Source organism: Ranitomeya imitator, chromosome 1, assembly GCF_032444005.1.
Source record: "Ranitomeya imitator isolate aRanImi1 chromosome 1, aRanImi1.pri, whole genome shotgun sequence".
Classification (NCBI taxonomy): Eukaryota; Metazoa; Chordata; class Amphibia; order Anura; family Dendrobatidae; genus Ranitomeya; species Ranitomeya imitator.
This window is the reverse complement of record NC_091282.1, coordinates 336,793,529-336,810,820: the sequence shown is the minus strand read 5'-3', so window position 1 is coordinate 336,810,820 and position 17,292 is coordinate 336,793,529. Positions and strand designations below refer to the sequence as shown.

At 46.6% G+C, this 17,292-nt stretch overlaps 2 protein-coding genes across 2 annotated transcripts in view; one reads left to right on the top strand and one right to left on the bottom strand.

Moving 5' to 3' along the window:
• Positions 1-11,178, top strand: part of MYO1H (myosin IH) — a 209,884-nt gene extending 198,706 nt beyond the window's left edge. The window contains exon 31 of the mRNA XM_069759473.1: positions 10,927-11,178. Within this exon, the coding sequence (XP_069615574.1) occupies positions 10,927-10,950 (24 nt within the window). The 3' untranslated portion in view covers positions 10,951-11,178. The remainder of the gene's footprint in view (positions 1-10,926) is intronic.
• A 2,139-nt stretch (positions 11,179-13,317) lies between these two features.
• KCTD10 (potassium channel tetramerization domain containing 10) overlaps positions 13,318-17,292 on the bottom strand; it is a 40,806-nt gene continuing 36,831 nt past the window's right edge. Inside the window, exon 7 of the mRNA XM_069759462.1 lies at positions 13,318-14,296. Within this exon, the coding sequence (XP_069615563.1) occupies positions 14,078-14,296 (219 nt within the window). The 3' untranslated portion in view covers positions 13,318-14,077. The remainder of the gene's footprint in view (positions 14,297-17,292) is intronic.

Sequence of the window (17,292 nt, the reverse complement as noted above, 5' to 3'; positions counted from 1 at the left end):
GTTTGGGCACACGTCGGGGCTTGGAAGGGAAGTAGTGACTTTTGAAATGCAGACTTTGATGGAATGGTCTGCGGGCGTCACGTTGCGTTTGCAGAGCCCCTGATGTGCCTAAACAGTAAAAAAAACCCCACAAGTGACCCCATTTTGGAAACTAGACCCCCCAAGGAACTTATCTAGATGTGTTGTGAGCACTTTGAACCCCCAAGTGCTTCACAGAAGTTTACAACGCAGAGCCTTGAAAATAAAAAATCATTTTTCTTTCCTCAAAAATGATGTTTTAGCAAGCAATTTTTTTTATTTTCACAAGGGTAACAGGAGAAATTGGACACCAATAATTGTTGCCCAGTTTGTCCTGAGTATGCTGGTACCCCATATGTGGGGGTAAACCACTGTTTGGGTGCATGTCGGGGCTCGGAAGGGAGGGAGCACCATTTGACTTTTTGAATGCAAGATTGACTGGAATCAATGGTGGCGCCATGTTGCGTTTGGAGACCCCTGATGTGCCTAAACAGTGGAAACCCCTCAATTCTAACTCCAACCCTAACCCCAACACACTCCTAACCCTTATCCCAACTCTAGCCATAACCCTAATCACACCCCTAACCACAACCCTAACCCCAACACACCCTTAACCCTAATCCCAACCCTAACCCCAACACACCCCTAACCATAACCCTAACACAAGCCTAATCTTAACCCTATTTCAAACCCTAGCCCTAATTCCAACCCTAACCCTAAGGCTATGTGCCCACGTTGCGGATTCGTGTGAGATTTTTCCGCACCATTTTTGAAAAATCCGCAGGTAAAAGGCACTGCATTTTACCTGCGGATTTACAGGGGATTTCCAGTGTTTTTTGTGCGCATTTCACCTGTGGATTCCTATTGAGGAACAGGTGTAAAACGCTGCGGAATCCGCACAAAGAATTGACATGCTGCAGAAAATACAACACAGCGTTTCCGCGCGGTATTTTCCGCACCATGGGCACAGCGGATTTGGTTTTCCATAGGTTTACATAGTACTGTAAACCTGATGGAAAACTGCTACGAATCCGCAGCGGCCAATCCGCTGCGGATCCGCAACCAAATCTGCTGCAGATCCGCAGCCAAATCCGCACCGTGTGCACAAAGCCTAATTCTAACCCTAACCCTAGTTCTAACCCTAATTCTAGCCGTAACCCAAACCCTAACCCTAATTCCAGGTTCACATTGCGCTAGCAGCAGCCCGTTCAGCACATACGCTAACGGGCTGCTGTTAGCGCAAGTGCCGACGTTTGCATCGCGCTAGCGCAGATAGAGCTAGCAGATGCTCTATCTGCGCTAGCAGTGTCTGAGCCGGAAACGCTGCAGCCCGCGTCTCCAGGTCCATCACTCAATGACGGCACATCCCTAGTGTACACCCATTGTGGGCGTGTGCTAGTGATGCGTCCGACATTGCTGTCAATGGCGGCCATAATGGACTACGTTACACCGCGTTTATGCCGTGGTGTAACGTAGTCCGTCTAACGGACTGCTTAGATGCAGTGTGAACTAACCCTAACCCTAACCGAGCAAAGAAAAAAAAAAAATGTCTTTATTTTATTTTTGTCCCTACCTATGGGGGTGATAAAGGGGGGGTTTATTTATTATTTTTTTTATTTTGATCGCTGTGATAGAACCTATTACAGCGATCAAAATGTACTTGTAACGAATCTGCCGGCCGGCAGATTCCTCGGGTGCACTGCGCATGCGCCGGCCATTTTCCAAGATGGCGGCGCCCATGCAGCAGCCGGATGGACACCGGGAGGCACACGGGAGGTCGGTAAGTATGATGGGGGGGGAGCGGACAGCGGGGGGAGCGGACAGGAGGATGGAGGAGAGGTGATCGGTGGCGGTGGGGGGCACATCGCGATCTCCAGCCATGGCTGATTGAAAAGTGAAAGTGAAACGTCACTTTCAACAGCCAATCAGAGCGATCGTAGCCACGGGCCTTCTGGACATCTGTCATCTGTCAAGTCAGCAGTCTTCCCCATGATTGTAGAGCCAGAAACAGAATAAGAGACCTTTTTAAATGCTTAGGAAGCTTTTGCAGGTGCTTTGTTAATTATTCTAATTTACTGAGATAATGACTTTTGGGTTTTCATTGGCTGTATGCCATAATCATCAACAACAACAGAAATAAACATTTGATATAGATCACTCTGTTTGTAATGACTCGATATAATATATGAGTTTCACTTTTTGTATTGAAGAACTGAAATAAATTAACTTTTTGATTCTAATTTTGTGAGAAGCACCTGTAGGTGTAATTGAAGCTTTAAAAGGCTTGTCACATCATAGAGAGCCCCTTTAATATTTACTGCTGTTAAAATGATCGCTGAAGTTCAACTCCAAAGATCCCAAGCTGTCAGTTGATAATTTCCTGTGTATAGGCCGCTACAAGGAAATATACTATTACAGTCATGACAGAGTGGCACCCTTGAAATTGTTCCAGAAAATGAAGTATTTCTCACAAAAAGTTATTGCAATTGCACATCTTTAGGTATAGAAGGTTTATTTCCTTTCTATGCATTGGAACAACAAAAAAAAAAAAAAAAAAAGGCAAATTGGACATAATTTCACACAAACCCCTCAAAATGGGCCAGACAAAATTGTTGGCACCTTTCCAAAATTGTGGATAAACAACTTTGTGTCAAGCATATGATGCTCGTTCAAACTCACCTTTGGCAAGTAATAGGAGTGGGTAATATGAAAATCACACCTGTGTGTGCCACATTAAGCATGAAGAACAGAAATAGGTGAAGAGAACTGTGAGGACTTGAGAACCCAGGTTGTTGAACAATACCAAGAATCTCAAGGTTACAAGTCCATATCTAGAGATCTTGATGTTCCTTTGTCTACGGCACGCAACATAATCAAGAAGTTCACAACCCATGGCACTGTAGCTAATCTTCCTAGACATGGACAGCAGAGAAAAATTGATGAAAGGTTGCAACGCAGGAGAGTCTGGATTGTGCATGAGCAGCCCCAAACAAGATCCAAAGAAATTCAAGCTCTCCCGCAGGCTCAGGGTGCATAAGAGTCAGTGTAAACTATCTGTCAAAATTTTAATGAAATTAAATAATATAGGAGACCCAGGTCCCGTCCCCACTGCTGACAGAGACATAAAAAAGTTAGACTGCAGATAGAGCTTTAGTAAATGCACATCATTCTACTGTTCAGTGAAAACAGAATGAGGTCTACAAAGAAAATAGCACCGCACCTACAGTTAAATATGGTGGAGGTTCAAAAATGTTTTGTGTTTATTTTGCCATCCTCTGGCACTGGGTGCTGAGACTGTGTGCAAGGCATCATGAAATCTAAAGATTATCAACAGATTTTGGGTCGCAATGTAGTGCCCAGTGTTAGAAAACTGGGTTTGCGTCCTAGGTGTAATTGCAATAGTGTTCTGGGAGAAATGCTTAATTTTCTGAAACAATTTCAAGGTTGTCAACATTTTCGGCCATGACTATCCCCAGACCAGGTTCCATTATTATGACTTAAAAAGAATCTGTCACAGATCGATGAAGACTCTGCCCATATAAGGGAGGATAAGTTTCACATAACTGTGCGCATGAACGGGATTACAGCGCCGCAGCTGCAAGTCACAGATCAGTGTGACGCACATAGGAGGGAGGTACCATTATAATGGAGAGAGTAGGCACCGCAAGCCACGAAACCTGGAAGAAATCATTAACATAAAACATTAAAACTGCATTTCTCAGGATCTACACTGCGGCTATGAGGCATACAGGTAAGACTGGTTTAACCATTCTATTACCTGTATGCCCATAGTAATAGCTCAAAATCGTCCAGGGGGTGACAGTCTCGTAAAGATCTGCCTATAGTGGAGATGTAAATAAGAAGTCTTGAGAGGTCTGGGGAGTTATATTTGGAACAGTATCAGATTATGCCAGTGATGCATTCAGGGGATAGGTTGTGGCATGCCACGTATGTGTATGTATTCACTGGGTGATGGGTAACCAGTAAAACAGGATTTTTGGTTGCTTACCGTAAAATCTTTTTCTCTGAGCCTTCATTGGGGGACACAGGAAACCATGGGTGTATGCTGCTGCCACTAGGAGGCTGACACTATGCAAATAAAAAAGTTAGCTCCTCCTCTGCAGTGTACACCCTACCGACAGGAAGTAGGATATTCAGTTAGTGAGAAAGCAGTAGGAGAAGCAACGAGAAAAAATAACAACATAATAATAATAATCTTTATTTCTATAGCGCCAACAAGTTCCGCAGCGCTCCACAGATTAACAGTTTCAAATGCTCAAAGAGTGTTCAAAGAACTCAAACATTAACAGTATAACAATAAACAAAGCTGTTCAACTTGGGAGGGTGCTGTGTCCCCCAATGAAGGCTCAGAGAAAAAGATTTTACGGTAAGCAACCAAAAATCCTGTTTTCTCTATCGCCTCATTGGGGGACACAGGAAACCATGGGATGTCCCAAAGCAGTCCCTGGGGCGGGAACAGCAGTCAACTCCAATTTAGGTCAGAGGAACTCACCACCTTTGCCTGCAAGGTCTTCCTACATAAGCCGGCATACGCTTAAGCTAGGCATCGAAGTTTCGCGAACATGTGGAGGACCGATCATCGGTCTGTAGAGGTGCAAGGCAGAGGCCTTATATGTGCACCTCCGGGAGGCGCCCACTGCCCGGGTAGAGTGCGCCTTAAACCTGGAAGGAGGAGCACTGCTCTGACCTGGCAAATCTAAACATTGCTGACCGGATTTTGCGGGCATACGTTGATTAGGAGGCCGGAGGGCCTCTCTACGCCGAGCCCTTATACTGAAAAGGGGGCCTTAGCTGGATAGATGGATGAGAGAACGCTACAAAGGACGAGTCCGAGCAGGACAAAGGGAAGGGAATCAAGAATGATGAACAGAACCATGGAGAACCTCGGCAAGGTAAGGGTAGAGCACTGAACCTGTGATCCACAGAATGTACAAAACTGCTGCCACAGACTCTGGAAGTGGTTGAGAGACTGAAGAGAAGGTATAAAATTAAAATGGACCCACCCCTCGAAAAAATGCAGGAGTGTCCGATGTCTGAAGAAAGGGAGGACCTGGATAAAGGCTTTCATAAAATAAAGGAAAGCACACGCGGTCCCAGGAGAACCCTGTCCCTCCGAGGACCTCCTTAATAATTGGTTCACGTCGGAGACAAACTGACGGAAACCCTCGCAAGGCAAGCTGTGAGGGACTTCCTAGAGGATAAGTCCTGTCACGCCATAAGCAAATGGTCCTTCGGAAGGGCACCATATTGCTGAATGTCCAAGCAGCACCTGCAGTGGCATCCGCGGGAACGGATACCATGCACTTCCTGCAGGATTAAATTAGTCCGCAAGGACAGTGATTTTCTCCGATCGGACTCCATGAAGGGGGCCCTGATGGAGCGGCTTAGCCCATGCGTCTATAAACCTTGCTGTCTAGGTGGAGACAAAGGCAGGGCACAATGTAGCGGCAGACACTTCAATGGCCGACTTTGCCGTGGATTATTACTTCGTCGTTGGTATCCTTGAGGGATGCTCTCTGTGGAAGAGGAGGACTGGAGAAGCTGGAAACCGGAGGGTCCAGAGACGGAGAAGAGGTCCAGCTCGCAGTAAGTTCAGGAGAGAGGGAATATAGGAAAACAGAGAAGCTTCCCTCTTTGGAACGGCTGGACTAAGGATTTTAAGAGAAAACCCAGAAAAGACCATTAAATTGAAATGACAAGAAAAAACTTGATAGTAGGGTACTGGGAGCCTGCTAGAAAGCATGACAAGATGGGCATTGATATGCACAATCGGACATGAGCAGTCAAGGGAGAAGAGTCCATGGAAAACTGGAGTATGTCAATTCCATGGGAAGTTGGCCCTATGAAGGAGTACATAGGCCCCGGAAAAAAACTTGACTGCCAAAAGGAAGATCCGTACCTATGACGACCTGAGTGACCCTATCCGTCCCGGACCCTCTGGAATGGGAGAGGATTGTAGTGTGTGTATCTACTTACCCAAGTATAAGACACCACACAAACGAGGATAACAATGAAAGGGATACGAATCCTGCTGAAGGAAGGAACGTATTATCCCAAAAACCCATCATTGGATCCAGGCGTGGAGCAGCCCTGTACACTGGACGATGCTTGCACAGAGTAAGATCCAATTCCTATCCGAGGTGGGAGAACCTGTTCCTGCCACAGTCGGAAATAAAATCCCGGCGCTGCTTGAGGTTGAATCCAGTGTCTGTAAGAAAGAAGAGGTAAGTACTGATGCATAAATAGGAAGCTCTGTGTAGAAATAGTTCAAAGGCCCCTAGAATAGTGCCGTGAACAATCATAAGTCAAGGTATTATATGGGCTCTGACTTCGTAAGAGACAGCCAGAACGTATAATACTGTAAATCATAAGATAGGAGTAACGCACTGGATCGTGCAGATAAATCTAGGACAGCACTGTAAACTTACCTACTGGATAGTTAGTGGTAGGCCCGAATAACCAAACGGAGTGGAAAGGCTCCTGGGGAGCAACCCGCAATTAAGGCCCAGTGCGTGGCTGAAGGAAAACTGCAACCAGTCGGTACCCGACACCGGCGAGTCCGACCTACCTGAAAGTGGACTGGCCACTTATGCTGCCACTGAGGTCCACCCTGTGGCACTGAGATCCGCCTTGTGGTACGTGCTAGATGTTCTGTTTAGCTGTTAATAGACCACAGACGTTATTGACCGTGAAATACACGGTAAAAGTTGCGGCTCTGACTCGCCTGAATGCGGTTGTAACTGCTGCGGCAGTCAACCAGAAGTGATAAATACCGGGCACCTCTCTCTGAGTGGTGATTAAAGGGTAGCCTAGGCAGATGCTGCAAAAGAACCTTAAGAGTGATAGAGGGCGTTTCTGACATACCTGACTCTGGAGCAAAAGAGCAGGACCAGTGCAGCAATCGATCTTGGGCATGTCTAAACCACTGGAACGATGGCAGGTATTGACTTAATGTGTCTGGAAGATGACGTCTAAAGCCTGGATAGCAGACAGTACTGCTGCAATCGACGGGAGGAATAGGGGAGTGCACCTGACTTACCTGAATATAGTACAGAACGCCGGTACCCCTGCGGTGGTCAATCCAAGACATGACTGATCCGCTGAAGATACGACAGTTTCAAATAACGTACTGTATCTGGAAGGTGGTGCGTGTGAAACCTGGGTGTCGGATAGAGTACTGGTGCGATCAGCTCTCGGTATCCTGCGACTAAGGCGGATAGAGTACTGCTGCGATTGGCTCAGTATCCTGCGACTATGGCAGATAGAGTACTGCTGCGTTCGGCACCCGATATCCTGCAACTATGGCAGATAGAGTACTGCTGCGATCGGCTCTCGGTATCCTGTGACTAATAGCCTGGAGAGAACCCTGGAGAAGGGTATAGGAGAGAGTTGATTCTGTGTTGCGGTCTAGGTCGTGATACCTGACGGCATTAGGCAGAATAACAGCTTCCGTGTAGTAAGCCGCACCACGGAGTCTGTCTTGAAGTATGTCCTGCCGTGCTCATTCTCCTGAAGGTAGGACAGTAGGCTTGTCAACAGGGAGACTAAACTCTACTCTCTGTTGTGCACCTGAGTTCAAACCTTTGCGCCTGCGATATGTGGTCAGATTCTTTATCCACTGAGCCACAGCAGACGTTGCTGGGAAATACAGACTCTTAACCGGCTGGAAGTCAGGTCTGAACACTGCAGTCGTGAAGTGAGTAGGAGCAGCTCCCTTCTCTGCTTAGAGCAGTTTAATGGTTGCATCCGGAGGGGGCTGCTGGGAGATGGAGGGCAAGTGCCTGAGAGCAGGAGATATGGAAACATTTGATATGCCAGGGCTCTAGCATCGCTGTGTGTAGAGAAATAGCCGAGCACCGCTGAAAATCAAGGCACAGGTCTGCAATAGCAGAAATCACAACAGCAGTGTGAAAACGTAGAACTCTGAGGAGAAATGTGCAACTGAAACCTTCTACGAAGTGAACGTCATATGGCAGGTCTTATAATGGTCCATCTCCCTGTGGAGGGTGAGGAGCGGACAGTGGCCCAGATGACGGCAGCGTGGGACATACTGCCATACCCCGCTGGTAACTGCATGGCTCTAGGGCACTTATTACACCGGTGACTGCACGGCTTTTGCTACTACGCCAGTGACTGTACGGCTCTAGAGTGCTACTTTGCCAGTGATTGCGCGGCCCCAGAGTACTATTACGCCGGTGACTGCACGGGTCTAGAGTACTACTACGTATTGCGCCAGTGACTGCACGGGTCTAGAGTAGTGATACACCATCGACTGCATGGCTTTAGAGTACTAATACGTATCACACCAGTGACTGCATTACGCCAGTGGCTGCACGGTTGACCGGCTTGCATGAAAGGACGAAGAGAACACTTTCCTATAGGATTAGGCATGATAAGCATACCTACTAAGGAATGCCAGAAGGTTAGGGGAACAGGAGAGATGCAGAGAGGAGTGCCAAACTGCTAAGCAGCGCTACTCACAGCAGTTGTAGTGTCCTGTAGTCTGCTCCAAGGTTGTAACTGCGACAGGCATCAGGACACAGGTCCAGGGCACCAGTATGAAGATGGAGGCGGGGAACCCAGCCGTTGCAGATGCACGCTGGTGGGAAAGGACAAGCACACCAATCGGAAGGGGGGGGGGGGCGCGAATAGCCATCAGTTCCGGAAGAGAACGGTTCCCAACAAGATAGCGGCGATCCCAGGCCGAATGGTGCGGCTGGGAGTAGTGGGCGGAGCTAGCCGCTCTGAACAGGAATGGGTACAGACTAAATCGCCTGTAGGGGAGCACCAAGATGGCGCCGGTGGGCGGAGCTTGCCGATGATGGTCGGGCGGGAGAAAAGCCCGCCCGAGGGAAAGGAAGTGGGAGGAGATGCGGCGCCTGAAGTAGGCCCCGGTAGAAGCCGGGGCCTAAATTTGAGGCCGCGGCGGCGGGTGCAGTGCGGACGCCGGGAAAAGCGGCGCGGTTGCCTGCAAGGCCGCTGCGCCGTGGCAAAAGGGCACAGTGCGGCCGGAGGAGGAAGCGGTGCGGTGCCTGCAAAGCCGCTGTGCCAGAAGAAAACGGTGCAGCCGCAGGAGAAAACGGCGTGGCTGCCATCGAGGCAGCCGCGCCGTGTCAGAAAAGAATAGTGCGGCCGTAAGAGGAAATCGGCGCGGCTACCTGTAAGGCCGCCGCGCCGGGACAGAGACAGTGCGGCCACAGGGGAAAAAAGGCAGCGTCTGCTGCACGGCTGCTGCGCCGGGTCAGAGCACAGTGCGGCTGGGGAAAGGCAGTGCGGCCGCCTGTAAGGCCAAAAACAGCGCGGCCGCCAGGAAGTAGCGCGGCTCACGCAAATGGGGTGACGACCCCCGCCCCATGCAGCCTGGAAAAATATCCCAAGGGACCCCCAAATGACTACCCTGGAACTGAGGAAGGACTCAGAGGTACTTTGGAATACTTACCTAAAACATCCCACGCCGTCCTTACTAACCTCATTCCGGGGAAAATATCAGACGTCCAGGGAGCTGATGGACGTCCTCGTTTCCTCCAACCGACAGGCTCTGGTGGGCGAGTGGGTGGGGGACGGATGCAGGACCGGACTTCTAAGCACGCGTGTGTGCTAGGATCTTGGCCCTGCTGTGGGATCTATGAGGATACGGGGTGGCAGTACACGCCGTACTCATAGTTCATAATGTGGGACTACAGGTGTGACTGTTCACCCTGTATCCCTCCGGAAAATCTGAAAAGAAACGACGCACATTGAGGTAGATAAGGGTCTAATGAAAGACCCGTGTCCACCTCCTACTGACACTAAGCTAAACTGAATATCCTACTTCCTGTTGGTAGGGTGTACACTGCAGAGGAGGAGCTAACTTTTTTATTTGCATAGTGTCAGCCTCCTAGTGGCAGCAGCATACACCCATGGTTTCCTGTGTCCCCCAATGAGGCGATAGAGAAATGGATCTGTATGGCAGACACATTGGAGGAACAAGAGTAGGGTCAGATTTACTGGGAAGCAGAGAAGATGGACTGGAAGGGTGCAAAAATGTCAGAATATGTAGCACCATAGGGGATGTTGCAGCTGTCCAGGCAGGATATGCTGAGGGCATGTAAAAGCTTTTCTTGAGATAGAGTAAAAAGCAGAATCCAAAAATGCCTCTAAGAGGAAGTAGAGTGTTGTGGTGAGAGGTCGATGTGTGACCTGAAGGACAGCTTATGTCATCCTGAGGTAGTGTGTATGAGACACTGGGGAAAATGTCGAGTAACAATGTGACAAATAGTTCTTATAGAAAGGTAAAAATGGAATTGAGGGAAAGGATGAATTTGTGTCTTTCTCTGTATGTGTTCGCAGGGTGTTTCACAGTATGTGCCATTACATGCCATTTTACATTTCATATTTAAAAATGGACCATACGGGACCATACTTATTGCTTTGTTTGGTACTGTGCCCCTTATAGGACAGAACATCACATAAAAGCCTGACTAAAGCTGTAACATCAAAGAATGACCCTTTAATACAAAAGATGCTGCAGTAATCAGCTGATAGCAGAAAAATTTGGTTCCCGAGATCTCGGGCCTTTGCAGAGGCCACTACAGGAAAAATGTAGCGTTACACAAAGTATTGCAAATGAATAACCGTCCATTTACCACATGTATAGGCGAAATCTGTGAAATCACTGCTTAGTAAGACAACCACGATGGCTTAGAGGAGGGTCCTAATAGGGGATCACCCTCTATGATGCCCATATGATGCCCATATGTCCTAGTAAGAGCGCACAGAAAGGGGCTGATCTTTCTTTACCCAGATAGGAAAGCAAGCAGGTACCTCCTCCTGTCTATGATCATTCTTTTTTCATATAGCTTGCATACTAAATTACCGTAATCCTAACATTTGCTCGCTCTATTTCAGGCATCACAGAAGTTAAAATCCTAATGAAGAGTGGCATAATCTGTAGAAGAAATCGATTACTAGGACTGGGCAGCAGGCGGTTAGATATCGAAGACATTACTATGTTAATAGCAGATGCCGTTTGGACTTGATGTACTGTACTTTTCATGCAGTCAAAACTGAACATCTCACTGACAACGAAGCTTGATTGTAAGCTGAAAAGTCACACTTTTTTGTATGATGTTTTAAAATTAAAGAAAAACCTATTGTTGGAATATGCCAACGTCCATAAATATTTTTTGTGCATTTTAATGACCGGTTAGGACTGAAAGGTGGCGCGGTCTGTTGCATTATTATAGGGAATCTGTCACAAGGCTTTTGCTACTCCATCTGAGAGCAGCATGATGTAGGGAAAGAGATCCTGATTCCATTGATGTCATTTACTGAGATGCTTGCTGTCCTTTTGATAAAGTCACTGCTTTATGTACTGCAGATCTGACAGTTCTCTGAATGCTGAGCTCAGTATAACCCCGCCCACACCACTGATTGGCAGATTTCTGTATACAATGTACATGAGAAGACAGCTGCCAATCAGTGGTGTGGGCGGGGTTAGACAGAGCTCATGTATATGCTTGACTAATTGGCAGCTGGTTTACTAGTCATCTAGTAATCTCATGCTGATAAAATAGCGATTTTATCAAAACTACACTAAGCAGCCAAGTAAGTGACATCATTGGTATCAGGGTCTCTGCCCCTACATTATGCTGCTCTCAAATTTGGTGTCAAAAACTTGGTGACAGATACCTTTTAAGAGTTTGTAAGAGCTGCCTATATTTGTTGGATTATTAGTATGAGTCACTGGAAAAAGAAGTGATAATAAACAGTTATGCGATTAAAGGGAACCTGTCAGCAGGATCATGCTCAGTAACCTACAGTGTCAGGTTGGTGCCGTCATACAGTGGGGAGCTTTTTAAATGTAATGTCCAGCTCAAAGAAAAGGAAGACCATGCACTTATTTGCACAGAGTGCAAAAACAAATAGAAACCACAGGCAATGAACGGGAATATAAGCTGTCTGCTTAGTGGCACTGCACACCAACTTATATTCCAGTTCATTGCTTCTGCACTCTCTGACTGATGTACACAGCAGGCAGAGCGCCTCCGCAGGTGTTACGCTTTACTGGCTGTGCTGATGAAGTAGAAGACATCATCCTCATCATTCATAGGATAAAGAGCAATGTTATTAGGCAGGCACAGAACAATGAGCACATTCCGATGATGACTATCAGACCACTGTTGAGTGTAGTGCTGGTCTACGTCAAAGCTTTTTTTTTTTTTTTTTCCTGAAGGTATACAGCGCTGAGTGGGGAATACAGTGAGCTTGCTGGAAAAGTATTAAAGGGAACCTGTCACCCCGATTTTTCAGTACGAGATAAAAATACTGTTAAATAGTGCCTGAGCTGTGCGTTACTATAGTGTATTTTGTGTACCCTGATTCCACCCCTAAGCTGCCGAAATAACTTACCAAAGTCGCCGTTTTCGCCTGTCAATCAGGCTGGTCAGGTCAGATGGGCGTGGCGACATTGCTGTATCTTCCCCCAGATCTTGCATATATTTCCGTTGGTGGCGTAGTGGTTTGCGCATGCCCATCTTCTGAATCCACTGGGCAGGAGAAGAAAAAACGCGCAATCGGCGCTATTTCCCTGGTGATCTGTGGGGGCGGCCATCTTCCTGAGGCCGCGCGTGCGCATATGGAGTCCTCTGCTGCCCGGGGCTTCAGGAAAATGGCCGCGGGATGCCGCGCGTGCGCAGACGGAGATCGCGGCGGCCATTTTCCTTAAGCCGAGTTCGCATCTCAACTTCAGGAAAATGGCCGCCGCGATCTCCATCTGCGCACGCGCAGCATCCCGCGGCCATTTTCCTGAAGCCCCGGGCAGCAGAGGACTCCATATGCGCACACGCGGCCTCAGGAAGATAGCCGCCCCCACAGATCACCAGGGAAATAGCGCCGATCGCGCGTTTTTTCTTCTCCTGTCCAGTGGATTCAGAAGATGGGCATGCGCAAAACCATTACGCCACCAACGGAAATATATGCAAGATCTGGGGGAAGATACAGCGATGTCGCCACGCCCATCTGACCTGACCAGCCTGATTGACAGGCGAAAACGGCGACTTTGGTAAGGTATTTCGGCAGCTTAGGGGTGGAATCAGGGTACACTACATACACTATAGTAATGCACAGCTCAGGCCCTATTTAACAGTATTTTTATCTCGTACTGAAAAACCGGGGTGACAGGTTCCCTTTAAAAGACAGGAGAATGTGACAGCAACAGCTTTTATAGGAAAAACCTTATGACAGCTTCCTTTTAAGTAAAACAGCTAAAGAGTTTGCAACATAATAAAGAAACAAAAATTGAAAAGTGTCCATATTTGTGTTTATTGGGGATTAGGGACAATATAAATTATTTTATACATATAAGAAGCTAATGCTATGTAAAACAAAGAAAAAAATATAGAATATTAATCCGGACATAAAAACAGTAGAAGGTGCATTGCTTATCTGGGTGGTAAGGATTACTCCCCATGTGGATCTTGTGAAGCTATAAATGTGTAGAAATGAAGTTATAATCAGTTCATGCTCATTTTGACTTTACAGAGCTCCACGGTTATGCAGCAATGGTCGCTGAATGTAAACCAATGAATACAATTTACCTCCAATGTGTCTCATGGAATTAACTGCACTGAGCAGAAGTACAGAACGGTTTTCTTGGACCACATACAGTATACAATCAAATGTGTACTCCAGAATTTCAAGCAATGCATTAAGGCAATATATTTAGTCTATTCACCTTCATTTTCATATCCGATACATCCTACGTCAGCACTTAGCTGGCAGGTTTACATTTATATAACTAGCAATTTCTTTGGGGTTTTGGAAATCCATACACACAATAAAAAAAGAAACTCGCTCAGGGTAGGTCCCTGTCCCTTCAAAGTGATATAAATAAGTCACAGAAAGTGTAGCAGATGAGGCTGGACCCAAACTCACAAGCATGTGTCAATTACAACGACCTCAACCGTTACAACGGGGCTTTTCCCATGCTGATTGGGATGAATCAGAGCAGACTGGTCTGTTTTTTGGACGGAGGAATCGTATTCAAGGTGGACAAGTACTACTGGTGAAGATGAGGCCGGTCATCTGGTCGTTTGATGTGAATCCGCCTTACTCTTTCGATGCGATCCCGCTCATCATCATCATCAAGATGATGGGAGCGTCCAGCTGCACCTCCTGTGGCCTCAAGCAAAGCATTATCTGGTCCTCGTCCATCCTGTGCCTCATATAATAAGATGTTAAGAGTCTCTTCATAGATTCTTGCTTCTGGAAACTCAACCTAAATGACCAAATACAGGATGGTCAGTTTACCACATGGTATGCCATATACACAGTGTATTAACCAATACTGGTGGACTGTCTTATCTGAGATCCAAGTATGATCACCAGTTTCTCAAAATGACATATTTTATAAAGTTGCAGCACTGGTCGACTGAATAAAGACTAATCCAACATAATTGGAAGAGACCGTAAAAGCGGTTGTCTAGGACTATTTTATTTTTTCTTGTAGGCCTAAAGAACTTACAGACAAGTAGTTGCTCACTTCCTTCCAGTTCCCAGTTCTGGCTCAGAGTGTTCAAGGTCCGCTCCTACCACCGATTCTGCGGTGACATCACGTCGAAAGACCAGCTGCTTCTCTCCCAGTCTGCTCTGTTGACGGTGCATTACTGCCGATGTCATGCTGATTTACAGCCAGCTGCCCGTCGCCTGTGGCGAGCCGGATGTCAATCAGCATGATGTCGCCAGAGCAGAACGGAAGAGGAAAAGATGCTCTGTTGACTTGAGGTCAATGAAGCAGTAGAATAGCCGACAGGACCGGTCCAAGGAGCCACCGCCATGCACAAAGGCCGTCAGTTCTTAAGCCCATTAGAAAAAAAATAAAATGGTCCAGGAAAACTCCTTTAAAGAAAAGCTGTAAATATGAATTACACAACTTTTCTGAAATACCAACTTTTAACCCCTTTACCCCCAAGGTTGGTTTGCACGTTATGGACTGGGCCAATTTTTACAATTCTGACCACTGTCCCTTTATGAGGTTATAACTCTGGAACGCTTCAACGGATCCCGGTGATTCTGACATTGTTTTCTCGTGACATATTGTACTACATGATAGTGATAAAATTTCTTTGATATTACCTGCGCTTATTTGTGAAAAAAACGGAAATTTGGCAAAAATTTTGCAATTTTCCAACTTTGAATTTTTATGCAATTAAATCACAGAGATGTCACACAAAATACTTAAGTAACATTTCCCACATGTCTACTTTACATCAGCACAATTTTGGAACCAAAATTTTTTTTTTGTTAGGGAGTTATAAGGGTTAAAAGTTGACCAGCAATTTCTCATTTTTACAACACGATTTTTTTTTTAGGGACCACATCTCATTTGAAGTCAATTTCAGGGGTCTATATGATAGAAAATAACCAAGTGTGACAGCATTCTAAAAACTGCACCCCTCAAGGTGCTCAAAACCACATTCAAGAAGTTTATTAACCCTTCAGGTGCTTCACAGGAATTTTTGGAATGTTTAAAGGGAACCTGTCAACCCAAAATCGCGGGTGAGGTAAGCCCACCGGCATCAGGGGCTTATCTACAGCATTCTGGAGTGCTGTAGATAAGCCCCCGATGTATCCTAAAAGATGAGAAAAAGACGTTAGATTATACTCACCCAGGGGCGTTCCTGCTGTTGGTCCGGCGCCTCCCATCTTCATCAGATGACGTCCTATTCTGGTTTTCACGCTGCGGCTCCAGCGCAGGCGTACTTTGTCTGCCCTATTGAGGGCAGAGCAAAGTACTGCAGTGCGCAGGCGCCGGGAAAGGTCAGAGAGGCCCGGCGCCTGCACACTGCAGTACTTTAGACGTCATCTGATGAAGATGGGAGGCGCCGGACCCGGACCAACAGCGGGAACGCCCCTGGGTGAGTATAATCTAACGTCTTTTTCTCATCTTTTATGATACATTGGGGGCTTATCTACAGCATGCCAGAATGCTGTAGATAAGCCCCCGATGCCGGTGGGCTTACCTCACCCGTGATTTTGGGGGTGACAGGTTCCCTTTAAATAAAAATGAACATTTAACTTTTTTTCACAAAAAAATTACTTCAGCTTCAATTTGTTTTATTTTACCAAGGGTAACAGGAGAAAATGGACACCAAAAGTTGTTGTACAATTTGTCCCGAGTACGCGGATACCCCATATGTGGAGGTAAACCACTGTTTGGGCGCATGGCAGAGCTCGGAAGGGAAGGAGCGCCGTTTGACTTTTCAATGCAAAACTGACTGGAATTGAGATGGGACGCCATGATGCGTTTGGAGAGCCCCTGATGTGCCTAAACATTGAAACCCCCCACAAGTGACACAGTTTTGGAAAGTAGACCCCCTAAGGAACTTATCTAGATGTCTGGTGAGCACTTTGACCCACCAAGTGCTTCACAGAAGTTTATAATGCAGAGCCATAAAAATAAAAAATCATAGTTTTTCACAAAAATGATCTTTTCGCCCCCAATTTTTTATTTTCCCAAGGGTAAGAGAAGAAATTGGACCCCAAAAGTTGTAGTACAATTTGTCCTGAGTATGCTGGTACCCCATATGTGGGGGTAAACCACTGTTTGGGTGCAAGGGAGAGCTCGGAAGGGAAGGAGTGCCATTTGGAATGCAGACTTAGATGGATTGGTCTGCAGGCGTCACGTTGCATTTGCAGAGCTTCTGATGTAACTAAACAGTAGAAACCCCCCACAAGTGACCCCATATTGGAAAAGAGACCCCCAAGGAACTTATCTAGATGTGTTGTGAGAACTTTGAGCCTCCAAGTGTCTCACTACAGTTTATAATGCAGAGCCGTGAAAATAAAAAATAATCTTTTTTTTTTTTCCACAAAACTTATTTTTTAGCCCCCAGTTTTGTATTTTTCCAAGGGTGACAGTTGAAATTGAACCCAAAAGTTGTTGTCCAATTTGTCCTGAATACGCTGATACCCCATATGTTGGGGTAAACCCCTGTTTGGGCACACGGGAGAGCTCAGAAGGGAAGGAGCACTGTTTTACTTTTTCAACGCAGAATTGGCTGGAATTGAGATCAGACGCCATGTCGCGTTTGGAGAGCCCCTGATGTGCCTAAACAGTGGAAACCCCCAATTATAACTGAAACCCTAATCCAAACACACCCCTAACCCTAATCTCAACGGTAACCCTAACCACACCCCTAACCCTAATCCCAACCCTATTCCCAACCGTAAATGTAATCCAAACCCTAACTTTAGCCCCAACCCTAACTGTAG